Consider the following 15,995-nt stretch of genomic DNA (forward strand, 5'->3'; position numbering starts at 1 on the left):
CAACAACTGGAACTAGACGGCGTTACCTTTCTCTCTGTCCCTGTCCAGCACGTAGTTGAGCCAGACAGTAAAGAATCACTAAAGCACATACAGTATCAACAACTGGAACTAGACGGTGTTACCTTTCTCTCTGTCCCTGTCAGGCACAGTACGTAGTTGAGCCAGACAGTAAAGAATCACTAAAGCACATACAGTGTCAACAACTGGAACTAGACGGTGTTACCTTTCTCTCTGTCCCTGTCCAGCACGTAGTTGAGCCAGACAGTAAAGAATCACTAAAGTACATACAGTATCAACAACTGGAACTAGACGGTGTTACCTTTCTCTCTGTCCCTGTCCAGTACGTAGTTGAGCCAGACAGTAAAGAATCACTAAACCACATACAGTATCAACAACTGGAACTAGACGGCGTTACCTTTCTCTCTGTTCCTGTCCACCACGTAGTTGAGCCAGACAGTAAAGGACCACTAAAGCACATACAGTATCAACAACTGGAACTAGACGGTGTTACCTTTCTCTCTGTCCCTGTCCAGCACGTAGTTGAGCCAGACAGTAAAGAATCACTAAAGCACATACAGTATCAACAACTGGAACTAGACGGCGTTACCTTTCTCTCTGTTCCTGTCCTGTCCAGCACAGTACGTAGTTGAGCCAGACAGTAAAGAATCACTTAAGCACATACAGTGTCAACAACTGGAACTAGACGATGTTACCTTTCCCTCTCTCCCTGTCCAGCACGTAGTTGAGCCAGACAGTAAAGAATCACTAAAGCACATACAGTGTCAACAACTGGAACTAGACGGTGTTACCTTTCTCTCTGTCCCTGTCCAGCACGTAGTTGAGCCAGACAGTAAAGAATCACTAAAGCACATACAGTATCAACAACTGGAACTAGACGGTGTTACCTTTCTCTCTGTCCCTGTCCAGTACGTAGTTGAGCCAGACAGTAAAGAATCACTAAACCACATACAGTATCAACAACTGGAACTAGACGGTGTTACCTTTCTCTCTGTCCCTGTCCAGCACGTAGTTGAGCCAGACAGTAAAGGACCACTAAAGCACATACAGTATCAACAACTGGAACTAGACGGTGTTACCTTTCTCTCTGTCCCTGTCCAGCACGTAGTTGAGCCAGACAGTAAAGAATCACTAAAGCACATACAGTATCAACAACTGGAACTAGACGGCGTTACCTTTCTCTCTGTTCCTGTCCTGTCCAGCACAGTACGTAGTTGAGCCAGACAGTAAAGAATCACTTAAGCACATACAGTGTCAACAACTGGAACTAGACAATGTTACCTTTCCCTCTGTCCCTGTCCAGCACGTAGTTGAGCCAGACAGTAAAGAATCACTAAAGCACATACAGTGTCAACAACTGGAACTAGACGGTGTTACCTTTCTCTCTGTCCCTGTCCAGCACGTAGTTGAGCCAGACAGTAAAGAATCACTAAAGCACATACAGTATCAACAATTGGAACTACACGGTGTTACCTTTCTCTCTGCCCCTGTCCAGCACGTAGTTGAGCCAGACAGTAAAGAATCACTAAACCACATACAGTATCAACAACTGGAACTACACGGTGTTTCCTTTCTCTCTGTCCCTGTCCAGCACGTTGTTGACCCAGACAGTAAAGAATCACTAAACCACATACAGTGTCAACAACTGGAACTAGACGGTGTTACCTTTCTCTCTGTCCCTGTCCAGCACGTAGTTGAGCCAGACAGTAAAGAATCACTAAAGCACAAACAGTATCAACAACTGGAACTACACGGTGTTACCTTTCTCTCTGTCCCTGTCCAGCACGTAGTTGAGCCAGACAGTAAAGAATCACTAAAGCACATACAGTGTCAACAACTGGAACTAGACGGTGTTACCTTTCTCTCTGTCCCTGTCCAGCACGTTGCTGAGCCAGACAGTAAAGAATCACTAAAGCACATACAGTATCAACAACTGGAACTACAGGGTGTTTGTAAAGAATTACTAAACCACATACAGTGTCAACAACTGGAACTAGACGGTGTTTCCTTTCTCTGTCCCTGTCCAGCACGTAGTTGAGCCAGACAGTAAAGAATTACTAAAGCACATACAGTGTCAACAACTGGAACTAGACGGTGTTACCTTTCTCTCTGTCCCTGTCCAGCACGTAGTTGAGGCCAGACAGTAAAGAATCACTAAAGCACATACAGTGTCAACAACAGGAACTAGACGGCGTTACCTTTCTCTCTGTCCCTGTCCAGCACGTAGTTGAGCCAGACAGTAAAGGACCACTAAACCACATACAGTGTCAACAACTGGAACTAGACGGTGTTACCTTTCTCTCTGTCCCTGTCCAGCACGTAGTTGAGCCAGACAGTAAAGAATCACTAAAGCACATACAGTATCAACAACTGGAACTAGACGGTGTTACCTTTCTCTCTGTCCCTGTCCAGCACGTTGCTGAGCCAGACAGTAAAGAATCACTAAAGCACATACAGTATCAACAACTGGAATTACACGGCGTTACCTTTCTCTCTGTCCCTGTCCAGCACGTAGTTGAGCCAGACAGAAAAGAATCACTAAAGCACATACAGTATCAACAACTGGAACTAGACGGCGTTACCTTTCTCTCTGTTCCTGTCCAGCACAGTACGTAGTTGAGCCAGACAGTAAAGAATCACTAAAGCACATACAGTATCAACAACAGGAACTAGACGGTGTTACCTTTCTCTCTGTCCCTGTCCAGCACGTAGTTGAGCCAGACAGTAAAGAATCACTAAAGCACATACAGTATCAACAACAGGAACTAGACGGTGTTACCTTTCTCTCTGTCCCTGTCCAGCACGTAGTTGAGCCAGGAGTTGAGTGACGAGACGAAGTAGGTGAAGTGGAGGAAGAGGGTGCAGAACCAGACCAGGTGGAAGATGAAGAAGGGGGTGAGGATGGACTGCATGATGCTGGTCTGGCTCTGGGAGGCTTCAATACTCAGCTCCCTCTCCTGCTCCTGGTTGGCGTTCACCTCGTCGTCTGAAGTGAGTTAGTGAGGGAGTCAGTCATTATGCTTTTGCAAGTGTGTTATCTAATGAAACACTGTGGGTTGTGAGTAAATATGACTTTACGCCACGTTTAGCAATGTTCGTGCAATACCACTCATCCTCGATAATCTCAAGGGTATACGTTACCACTGGTAGGGAACTTGGTTACAGTCAGAGTGGAGTCTTTGTGATTTTTGCGACAGAAACTTTATGATTTGTGGCAGAGTCTTCGTGATTTGTCACAGAGTCTTTGCAATGATATGTGTTATAATAAGATTAAATGGTAATTATAGCTTTAGTTGTGGTATTACAGATTATAATTTCCCTAATCAACGCATAATATCATCTTGCAACTTGATGATTTACTTGAATAAATCTAGCAATAGCATAGATATCATTTTTATCATAATTTGCAGTGAAAGTCATTTTGATAATAAAAATGTGTAAAACATCTAGATTAACAACCCTCAAAGACCAAAATATTCACAACGAATTATGTCAGGTTTTCCACATAAAATTGTGTCATTAATGTCAATATTTCAACATCAATTTCACTAAAATATTATTTTAGAAATGTCACAGAGTCTTTAACACTGGTAACGGATAATTTGAGATTGAAAGATGATGGTAACGGAAAACTCCTATCATTTTGTGTTCATTCAGGATAAGGTAGTACGTTGTTCTGTTGTATATAAACATTTACGTATATCATAACGTATCAGGTGAGGTGCGGCACAGTGATGTGAAATGCGATTAGGTAAAATAGAGTTTAACGTCGCATTCAGTGTTGATGTACTCAGAAGCGCGCTGCTTGCTGTCTTTATAGACACAATATGTTTACGCCAGACCTAAAATTAACGCTTATCTGACAAACACTAGACCCCCAACCCCAACAAACTGCCACACCCCGCCCACGTAGCCGCGTCCCATCCCAAAAACTGAATAATTTGACGGTCAAGCCCTTACGGGGGTGGGGCGGTATGTAGCCTCGTGGTTAGAGCGTTCAGTCGTCACGCCAAAGACCTGGGTTCGGTTCCCCACATGGGTACAATGTGTGAAGCCCATTTCTGGTGTCCCCCGCCATGATATTGGTGGAATATTGCTAAACGTGGCGTAAAACTAAACTCACTCACTTACTTACTTACCGGGGTTGCCTTTCACCGGGGGTTTGTGTTTCTTGATGAACCAGCGGGGGTAGATGATGAAGGTGCTGGCGAGAACGGTGACGTTGAGGCCGGCCAGGAACAGAAAGGAGTTCTTGCGGGAGATGCCATTGTCAAACGCTATCTGGAACACAGTACTTGATCGTCTTTAACTTTTATACCAAGTATGCAGGTAGGTAGAACGTTGTTATGACAACGCAGTACCCGTATGATGCTTCAACACCAAGGATCATTGAAGTGAGTGAGTTAAGTTAACCACTAGGCTACCCCACCACCCGATCATTAAAGAAAACTCGAATCCACGACAACAACTGTCACGCCAATGGCAAGTACAATATGTCACCGTGGAGTGAGTGAGTAAGAATTCAAATGGAATCTGTACCTTGATAAGACTCGTGAAGGTCCGGGTTAGAATTGATCTCCAGCAACCCATGCTTGTTGTAAGAGGTGACTAACGGGATCGGGTGGTCAGGTTCGCTGACACATGTCATCGTATCCCATTTGCGCAGATCGATGCTCATGCTGTTGATCACTGGATTGTCTGGTTCAGTCTCGATTATTTACAGACCGCTGCCATAAAGCTGGAATATTGCTGAGTGCGGCGTTAAAGAACAAACAAACAACAAACAAACAAACATACCTTGATAACCAGCAGGACGCCGGCCGAGGCATCAAAGGCTCCGTTGAGAAGACCAATAACCGCAGAAGTATGCTTCGGAAACAGGTTGGAAATCTGACACGGAAAACAGAGTTGCGACAGCATCCTAACGACTGACTGACTGAGTTTAGTTTTACGCCGCTTTTAGCAATATTCCAGCAATATCACGGCGGGGGGACACCAGAAATGGGCTTAACACATTGCGCCCATGTGGGGAATCGAACCCTGGTCTTCGGCGTGACGAGCCAACGCTTTAACCACTAGGCTTCCCCACCGCCCCTCATCCTAACGAGGACAACGAAACACTAACAGAACACATATTAACATGATGCATAGGGTGAGTGAGTATGGTTTTACGACGCAATATTCCAGCAATATCATGGGGGATACACCAAAAATAGGCTTCGAATTCATACATTGTACCCATGTCGGGAATCGAACCCTACATCCACCCAAAGTAGACGCTTCTATCCATAATTGTACTGACAAAAACTACGCGGATAGACGAAGTGTCCCCCCTTTTCCTCATTTTGATATTTTATCTTCTTCTCCAAGCAAACCAGTAACTGACGTTACCTGCAATGCCCCACGCTGTACGTTACTTGTACACCAAGAGTTACATACCCAAGTCAAAACATTGATTACACAAGTCTCGTTTCCTGTTGACTGGGTCCCGTCTTATTGCGCAACTTGGTACAATAACCAGTACAGAATTTTGAGACCAATTCATTTAACTGGATGCATAAATATCAATCAGTATTATTTGATACATCTAAGCACTTGTATATTACAACACTACGCTCCTTATCATCCTTGCAAACATGTCGTGCAGCGTGCTCTGTCGTGCAGCGAGCTCTGACAAACAGAAACCTGGAAATCGTGGAAATCTCAAAACGAGGCTCTGCCGCTAGAAAAGTTTGGCGGTCTGGTACGGACTTAATATTATATCAATCACATTGTGCGTGAACTACACTGAACTGAATTAGCGCATAAAATACGTAACAGGTGTAACGGTCTACTCCCATTTGTGAGAACTCCCAGTTGTGAGACTCCCAGTTATGAGACAGTGGAGTAGGTAATTAACAACGAAAACACACCATACTCCCCTGTCTGATAGAATGGATTCACCCTAGCTCATTACTGATTTGCTATGTAACTGAATCTTGTGGAGGTAACTTAATGAAATTTTATAAGATAAATTGATTAACATACTCAGGTAAATGTCTTTAATAATTAAACACTTTGTGTAGGTAACTTCGTGATCAAAGAGAAATTAATTTACCTACTCAGATTTACTCCGTCCCCGAAACTACAAGCTATAGTTTAAGAAATAACTCTGAAATTTACAGTCGAAATGCCCCTTATGCCAAACCCTTTCTACCCGACAAAATAAATTTATGGAATGCCCTACCAAAATCCAAAGAGTCATGCAGTCCCAAAGAATTTTAAAACCTAATTACAAAAAAACGAAAACAAGATTTATATTGATCTTAATTATGGCTCTTGTTTTTGTCAAAACGTTCATTGCTGCCTCAGGCTCGGATCTAGCGACCCAAACGCCGATAAGTATAACAGACATTTAATAGACAACGCATGTTGCTCTTGTGGATATCAACTACCCGTTATAACCTGGATAATTTTTTTAACGGAAACAAAGAATTTACTCCTTGTGTAAACCAGAAAATAGTTGAATCCGTCCACGATTATATCATCAAGACACAACCTTCAAATTTTCACAGGGAAATACTGAGATTAACTCAACCTTCTCGTGATTGATTTATATTCCTACAATAGCTTGTTAGACACACACAACTGTAAGTCTCTAATTATGACTACTTAGAGAATAGTTGTATTTGATGTAATCTGTATATATTTATATGTTCTTAAAAATATTTTCATGCAATAGTCAATATCGATGACATCACATCCTCCATTTCATTTTATATTTTATGTTGCATGGGAGCGGTGTTAACATAAGCAGTAATACTTCACCAATCCCAATTCATTTTCATAAATATTAATAAGATATGTTTAAACCAAAATGACTTTCAAACTTCATAATAGTCAATAAAAATGTGTCATCATAATTACATATTCTTCTGAATAAATACAATATTCAATGAACTATGCCTCCTGTGGGTACTGGGCTGGGCTGATCCCACTTTCATTGTAGGGATGTGGAAACACCACCTATGTGCACTGAACCATTAATTAATGTGTCTCACAACTGGGAGTTCTCACAAATGGGAGGACACCGGTGCAACCAGTGAGCCAGATGCATTGTGAATCATTTTACGAGTTCATCAAACTGGGGACGTCTTTAACGTCTTAGTTAAGGTCATGCTGCCTACACCTCGCCATATAAAATAGAAATACGATGTTATTAACGTTTAAAATGAAAAATTCATTGTAAATACCATTTTCTTATGAAACAAGGAATTGGAATTCAGTGTAACCATAGTTGTTTGGAGTGTCTCCTTTCACTTTCACACGAGTAAAATTCGGATCAGCTGAAAAGTAGGTCATTGTCTGAATAGGTTAATGAGACTCATGTTTCGGTTTGCCATGCAGTGATGACTCTCTCACCTGTGTACTGGTCACCAACAGAGGTATGCCTCCTATACCAAGCAGCGTTAGCCCTGGGAAGACCAGCCACGGCAATTCTGAAAAACAGTTGAAACAATGCGCTCACTTAATTGTGAGACAGTGAAGAAGTCAATCCGGAAAATACTTTTAATTATAACTCGTCATTTTTTGTTCTCTTTAACACACACAGAGAAACTGTGTTGGGAAGAAAATATACACTGGACGTCTTAAAAGGTATTTTACAAAATAGTTTACCTTCAACAAAGATCAACGATTAGGCACCTGGGCCTAGATTTTCGAAACGTTCGTAACCCTACGAACTTCTTAAGCCCATTCTTAACACATTGGCTACGATCAAAGGTAAGAATTCTTAGGGCTACGAACAATTCGAAAATCTAGGCCCAGGGTACTCTGACCAAAAAAGCACGGAAAGTGTAAAATCAGCCGTATAGTTGTTTGTGAGCTGTTGTAGCATGTACTGCATGGGCAAATATAACTCAGTTATTGAATTACACCCTGTAGCCTGTGAGTGAATTAAATTATACGCCGAGCCATATCCGGTAATCCAGGCGAAGGCAGGATAGACATGGGCTTCAAACAGTGTACCGATCTGGGACATCGAACCCACTCCTTTGTCGTGACCTGTGAATGCTTGAAACACTAGGCTACCCCGTCACCCAAATAAAACACTTTGCGAGTGACATATACTGAAATCCACTAGAAACTTATCCACTAGATAAAACGTTTTATCTCCCTGACAAATGAAGAAAAGAACTTGTCCATACTGACATTGAAACTGTCTATCAAGATGGAAACACAAGAAAAAGAAAAAGTAGTCATTCATCACGAATGGTAGTGGCTGTTCTGTACGCTGGCTTAAACCTGTTCCTTAAATGACAGAGTTAAGAAATGTAATGATAAACGTTCCTTAAATGACAGAGTTAAGAAATGTAATGATAAACGTTCCTTAAATGACAGAGTTAAGAAATGTAACGATAAACGTTCCTTAAATGACAGAGTTAAGAAATGTAACGATAAACGTTCCTTAAATGACAGAGTTAAGAAATGTAACGATAAACGTTCTTTAAATGACAAGAGTTAAGAAATGTAATGATAAACGTTCCTTAAATGACAGAGTTAAGAAATGTAACGATAAACTTTCCTTAAATGACAGAGTTAAGAAATGTAATGATAAACGTTCCTTAAATGAAAGAGTTAAGAAATGTAATGATAAACGTTCCTTAAATGACAGAGTTAAGAAATGTAACGATAAACGTTCCTTAAATGACAAGAGTTAAGAAATGTAATGATAAACGTTCCTTAAATGACAAGAGTTAAGAAATGTAATGATAAACGTTCCTTAAATGACAAGAGTTAAGAAATGTAATGATCTTGTGCCGGGGTCGTGACACGTGCTTGCCCTGGCCGTGGTCGACAAGGTGTTGTGCCAGTTTGTCGTAGGCTCTGTCATTAGCTTCAGGATTTTGTAACTGTGACAATTAAACCTTCTGGACAATTGACCTGTAGACAACCAGTCTCAAGGAATCAAACAGCTCTTTCTCTCTCAACAGCTGATAAACGTGGCAGTTTAGTGCTGTTCAAAAGATAGGTGTGATTTGGGCACACAGTTGAATGACCTGTCAATGTCTTGTGAAACCGTCACGTTTCTATTTTCATTTTGTATGCGACTTCTAGGTGAAAAGATGATTTTCGGCAAATGGTGGGTCACGTGATCACACAGGGATGCACGTGCTTTTCGGGGTGCATCACGTTTATCTGTCATAGTCAGATTACTTCATGATTACACAGTTTGGGTTCAAAATTCGTTTTGCATATTCCATGATCAATGATAATGGGGTGCTGCGTTTCTATTATTTTAGCATATATACTGTGTAAGCTATTTAATTAAGTGATAGTAGTGATAGAAAGTAGGTGTGACATAGTTTATAAGCAAATCTAGTTACACAGGGTATATCATGTTATAAAACAGTTGACAGAAGTGAGTGAGTGAGTGAATTAGGTTTAACGCCATTCTGAACAATATTCCATTTCTTTCACCTTGATGAGGGAGGTAGGAAGGTATGGGTCTTGAACAAGTACCACATTGGCGAAACGCACGAACATGAATACGAAGCTAACAAACTAAAAAAACACACAATCGGGGCAAGCCGGGATTCGAACTCGCGATCATGTGAACGCAACTCTAGACAGCAAATAGCCAGGTAACAGTGTATCGGCTGTTACAGCACATTAGATAAACTGACGGAACAGTTGCCTACCTTTGCTCTCGAATGCCAGCAAGAGGGATCCAGCCAAAAACAGAGCTCTGAAACAGAAGGTGGATGAATCGTTACATAAACATACATGTCTGTATATAGACCACGTAACTGTACACCAACACCTCTAACATACAGATACATGTCTACAATACGTCTAAAGATCATGTCTTTTCGGGGCGACTAAACATCCACGATAACCATGTCTGTACACGACAACTAGTGAGTGAGTGAGTAATTGTGTAAAAAAAATTTCCACAAACAATGCATTGATATGGCTTGATTCCACTGTGAATCATCATGTGTGCCTGTAGGTTACCCAATTGTGTAAATGTTTTCCCACATTCATCACATTCTTTGAGTTTGATTGTTTTAACGCCGCACTCGGCAATAATCCAGCTAAATGGCGGTGTTCTGTAAATAATAGAGTCTGTACCAGACAATTGGGACTCAAGTTATTGTTCTATTTTCCCCAAGACTATACTTTGAGGGTATTTTCTAAACGCAATACTGAGTAACTAACATACGATGAAAAATGATCCTCTGGCTTCAAACAACTTCACTGCGTGTATGCTTTGTACAGTACACGGTCAACAGATACCGTGGTCTCTGTCGTGATTGTCAGGCGAGATCGCTACTTCAATATTTGCCTAGCCATCGCCGAAAGACCTGTTTGCCTGAAACGTCAAATATGTGATAATCTGGATGTAATTTATAACCGCGTTGACCTACCCTTGTCTCACACACGTTGTTACTCAAGGTTGTGTCCGTAGCTCATTGTTCACAGTGTTCCAGTTATAGCAAGGTGTATCATTTTAATGTGACATGAAGGTGGAAAGTGACGTAGAAGTACGAAGGTAAACACATCGGGAGATCTACGAGTAGGCGCGTACAAACCAAAGATAATAATCACAACGAATCCGGGATACGCACATCAAATCAGCAGATCCTGGCACGCCTAAGCGACGCAAACCGACACCAGAAATGGGCTACACACATTGTAGCAATGTGGGATCGAACCCGGGTCTTCGGCGTGACGAGCGAACGCTTTAACCACAATGCTACCCACCGCCCCGAGTGTACAGTGTTTTACGAAAGGTTCAGCAATGAGTGACAATGTCTTTCACAATATTCGCCAAAGAGTGACAATGTTTTACATAACGTTCGGCATAGACTGACAAGTATTACACAACGTTCAGGAATTGTCGCACAATTCATAACTGAGAGAGGGGCGGTGGGGTAGCCTAGTGGTTAAAGCGTTGGCTCGTCACGCCGAAGACCCGGGTTCGAATCCCCACATGGGTACAATGTGTGAAGCCCATTTCTGGTGTCCCCCGCCGTGATGTTGCTGGAATATTGCTAAAAGCGGCGTAAAACCAAACTCAGTCAGTCAGTCTGAGAGACAGCGAGATTAGCGCCACATGTAAGGAGCAACATTCAGCAAACGCATCATCCTGTTTCACGCATCATTTGGCATTGAGTGAACAACATTCAAGAATGAAAAACGGTTTTGACGCAACCTACAGGAATAAGTGACAAATGTCTTTGGTATCATTCAGCAATGAGTTAAAACGTTTTTCACCAAATTCTGAAAAGGGCTGAAATTGGGGCTTTACTCAATATTCTAAAATGAGGGTATTTTTAAAGCAGCAATCCGCAAAGAGTGACAGATTTACACAATATGCTAATATGAGAGGCTTTTTGCGCAATATTCAGCAGTAGGTGACAATGTTTTATGCAACATTCAGCAATGGGAAACGTTTTGGTCATGAACTAACATATGATTTGATGAGTCCTCGGTATGACTGGCTATGTATTCACCCAGAGTGAGTGAGTGAGTGAGTGAGTGAGTGAGTGAGTGAGTGAGTGAGTGAGTGAGTGAGTGAGTGAGTGAGTGAGTGAGTGAGTGAGTGAGTGAGTGAGTGAGTGAGTGAGTGAGTGAGTGAGTGAGTGAGTGAGTGAGGGTGAGTGAGTGAGGTGAGTGAGTGAGTGAGTGAGTGAGTGAGTGAGTGAGTGAGTGAGTGAGTGAGTGAGGTGAGGTGAGGTGAGGTGAGGTGAGGTGGGGTGGAGCGGAGTTTTACGCCCTTTAGCAATATTCCCATGTGGGGATCGAACCCGGGTTTTCGGCGTCACGAGCGACCTCATTACCTTTAGGCTACCCCACCGCCCCTGTAATATATGAGTACACGGCGTGGGTCTCACTTCAGAGATAACTGTCTGTTGTTCAGATAAACCCCGTTAGTTCATACGCTATCTTTCCGGAGGACTACTGTCAGGAACATCTGCATGCATGTGTATACTCCATATTAGTAATAATGGGGAAGGTTGTAGAAACTACATAAATAGTAAATTTGTACGCCAGATATGACAGCGTGATACGCTGAATGACCTTGATCTATGACATGTCTGTACCACAACATTTATACGATTTGGGATTCAGATAAGAGGTTAGCTCTGGTTTCATGGTAAACTTTTACGCAAACACTTTCAGCAGAATCCCCTTGCAGATCGCGACCTTAGGGAGGCTTCAGTCTTGTATAATCAGCGGGTGTAGCTTTTCGGTAAAGATGGCGTGCATTTTGTCATTTTGCAATTCTAGTACCGTATTTTTAAAAATAAACAAATAAACATATATCAAGAGATAATTATGTTGTTGTGCTACTTTCAATGTACCTTCCTGATCACCCTTACATTATAAGAAGATATACTCGCTCAGGATTCTTCATACTTTCAGCCCTATCCCACGTTGGAGCTACGTGTTTGTAAGTCTAGGTACATTAACATCTTGTCTCTGAAATGAACATATTTGACAGAAAGAAAAGTTCCTAAATCATAATCATAAAATATAATATAATGAAAAGGAGCCCAAAGCCTTTTTTACAGTGGAAATCTAGACTTGCCACATATTCTAGACTTGCATGGGCTTTCCAGGATACATTTGTTTCAGGGTCGTATGATGGACTAAGATCAAGGCTAAAATATAGGAGTTACAGCATTATCGTTGAGATCTTTCTGTACAATCTGCTCTGCTGTAATTTGTCGTGGTGAAGTACCATATTGTACATGATGTGTACAGTGGTAACTGAATACCCTCGTTTTGACTTTCACATTATGAAAGGTACGAATTCGAACGTAACGTAGTTTCGAAATCCGACAATTATTTTTCAATTAAAATATTGACGGTCCCAATAAGGGAAAGACATCATAAGTGACGCCATTCAAATGTTTAAATGGTATTTCAGTTATATCACGGCAAGTCAGAAAATATTTCTGTTCTATCACGGCATGTGAGAACAGTATTTTAGTTAAATCACGGCAAGTCAGAAAATATTTCTGTTCTTTCACGACACGTGAAAATAGTATTTCAGTTATATCAAGGCAAATCAGAAAATATTTTTGTTCTATCACATGTGAGAATAGTATTTTAGCTATATCACAGAAAGTCAGAAAATATTTCTGTTCTATCACGGCATGTGAGAACAGTATTTTAGTTAAATCACGGCAAGTCAGAAAATATTTCTGTTCTTTCACGACATGTGAAAATAGTATTTTAGTTAAATCACGGCAAGTCAGAAAATATTTCTGTTCTATCACGACACGTGAGAATAGTCTTTCATTCTTCATCAGTGTATAATGGGGACACGCGGTGGTTTTCTGCAGTTTTAGAGCTATACTACATGCTACGAGATCTGGTGCTACAGGTCAAACTCACTTATCTCTTTATCTTCTTTTATCGTAAAAAGGAGTGCCTGTAAGTTGGTTAAGGCTTTTGAGCCTGCTTTGCTCGTCAAGGACACACCAGTACAAACGCCACAGATTCTAAATCTACCAAAACAAAAATCAAGATGGAAAGTCTGCGAAGGAGACAATTTTTCCCAGTTCATGGATATTTTCTATGGGCACCTGCTGTTATTACGTTCAGAGCATGAAACTGAGCACATACTGCGTTTATGTGATCATTATACATTGCTTATATATATATTTGACATGACGCTTTTAAGTTGTCAGAAAAGGCGTGCTCTCATTTTTGAATAAGCACTTATTTATCATATCATGCTGACAAAATAGTGAGCACTGATTTCGCTGCTACTATGACCGCAGTCACATTCATGTAGACAGAAACGCAAAAATGTTTCTTTTCATATTGATAATGATGCAAGATTCTGATGCTTGACAGACGCGATAAAGAAATGACCATTCATCGGGGTTTTTCGCAACGAGTCTAATCCTAAGTTGATCATAATCAAATTGATGTACAATGGTATTAGTTTGTTTCTTGTGTGACGCCACAATAGGTACTGTATGACAATCGTTTGACTGACATCGATCAACGATTTGGGATAGCATCATTCGATGACAAGCATCAAGAAACTTAACCCCCCGATCCCGTTAGTCGTCTCTTTTCGATAAGCATTGCTAAAGACAAACTGTAACCTGATTTCAGTGTCCAGTATTCATCTTTTACACGTACCAGGCACTCTGGAACTTAAGTCATCCAAAGAAATTCAGTTAGTAAAAACCTAGTTTCTCGTTTTTTCGACTTAAGTTTTACGGTAAAGCGTCCCCTTGTTTTCAGATTATGTATTCAAGCTTATATATAAATATAAACACCTTTAGGATACACCATGTACTCAAACGATGTAGACAAAGCAATATGAACATATACGTACTATACTCGCAGGGTCCATATGAATAATCCTCAGACCATGGTAAATACTTAGGGAGGAGACAGAAATAGCGTTAGTATAGGAAGCAGTCACATGAACAATACACACCAAGACAAGCTGAATATGAAAACATATTTTGGATGGGAGAATACGATGAGAAGGTGACCTAAATGTAAATATAGAAATATAGGCTTACATGGACAATATCCTGGTCACACGAGTTCCATATTTAAAGTTGATATTTCCTGTGAAGAGTGACGAGAGCGCACTAGCACTGGAGGCGATAGTGAACACAAGGTCAAAATGTTCGTCCTGAGCGTGGCAGACGACATCTGTGTCCTGACCGCCGCCATCTTGGAAAATCCAGGAATCATTGACTTCTCCGTGTCCTGAAGTCTTGTCGGGATCGGTCTCACACAAATCAGCATAGACCTCCTCATATTTCAGAACATACACCAGGGAAGCCCAGCCATACATGACACCACAAAACACCAGGCATTCGAAGAACACCCACGTTAGATATAACAGACGTTTCCATAACGGTAGAAGCTGTGGTCGTTCCGGTTTCAAGAGAGGCAACGTCTCTGTGCTGTCAATGGTGCTACAGGTGTCCATGGTGGTGGAATCTGGTTCAGAGGATCAGGTGTGCCAAACTCATAGCTCAGAATACTTCCCGGACGTGTGTTGAAACATTCAGATCGTATTGTCTGCTGTGTGGGCCTGTCGCTGAATAGAGGGTCAGCTGTTTGCTTGAAGTAGGTCTATGGTCCAAGATATACTAGCTAGATCAAGTGACCTACATACAAGGTTGTCGAGGATTTTCACTAGAGTGGCATTATCTTGAATGTTTGTAGATAAGCCGTAGCGATTGCAACTGTAAGAAAAATAATGCCGAAAATATTGACTGAAGTATATGACTATACAACGAACGAAAGCCCACTCGAACAAGAGCCTTGGCGTCTCAGCTCTCACGGATTATCTTTCCCATTGTCTAATGCGAGTGGCGGTGTGGTTGCCTAGTAGTTAAAGCGTTCGCTCGTCACGCTGAAAACCCGGATTCGATTCCCCAGTACAATTTGTAAAGCTCATTTCCCGGTGTCCTCCACCGTGATATTGCTGGAATATTTATTTTTTTTTAAAGCGGCGTAAAACTAAACTCACTCACACTGAACCAGGATGAAAGACGAAACTATAGTTCATAATGGAAATTTTGTAGAGAAATATGTGTTATTGTTAATTGGAACAATGGACTAGTAATTTATATTTTATTATATGGACTGACTGAGTTTGGTTTTTACGCCGCTTTTAGCAATATTCCAGGAACATCACGGCGGGGGACACCAGAAATGGGCTTCACACATTGTACCCATGTGGGGAATCGAACCCGGGCCTTCGGTGTGACGAGCGAACGTCTGAACCATTAGACTACCCCACCACACGTGTGAACAAGACAGAGGTGGTGTGTGACACTGATCCACCTGTCGATTCGTCCGACGAGGACAGTTAGAGGTTGACCTGGCTAGCTATTCTCGAAACGTTCGTAGCCCTACGTACTTCTTAAGCCCATTCTTAACACATTGGCTACGATCAAGTTAAGAATTCTTAGGGCTACGAATGTTTCGAGAATAAGGGC

At 41.5% G+C, this 15,995-nt stretch overlaps 1 protein-coding gene across 1 annotated transcript in view; it reads right to left on the reverse strand.

Annotated features, from left to right (window-relative positions):
- LOC124277873 (solute carrier family 43 member 3-like) overlaps positions 1-15,178 on the reverse strand; it is a 31,147-nt gene extending 15,969 nt beyond the window's left edge. Inside the window, exons 1-6 of the mRNA XM_046713594.1 lie at positions 14,559-15,178; positions 9,699-9,745; positions 7,420-7,496; positions 4,816-4,908; positions 4,158-4,299; positions 2,798-3,004 (exon numbers count right to left, since the gene is read on the reverse strand). Of these exons, the coding sequence (XP_046569550.1) occupies positions 2,798-3,004; positions 4,158-4,299; positions 4,816-4,908; positions 7,420-7,496; positions 9,699-9,745; positions 14,559-14,977 (985 nt within the window). The 5' untranslated portion in view covers positions 14,978-15,178. The remainder of the gene's footprint in view (positions 1-2,797; positions 3,005-4,157; positions 4,300-4,815; positions 4,909-7,419; positions 7,497-9,698; positions 9,746-14,558) is intronic.
- Between the last annotated feature and the right edge of the window lie 817 nt (positions 15,179-15,995).

This window comes from Haliotis rubra, unplaced genomic scaffold (genome assembly GCF_003918875.1).
Source record: "Haliotis rubra isolate DU_JTF1 unplaced genomic scaffold, ASM391887v1 Scf229, whole genome shotgun sequence".
NCBI classification, from domain to species: Eukaryota; Metazoa; Mollusca; class Gastropoda; order Lepetellida; family Haliotidae; genus Haliotis; species Haliotis rubra.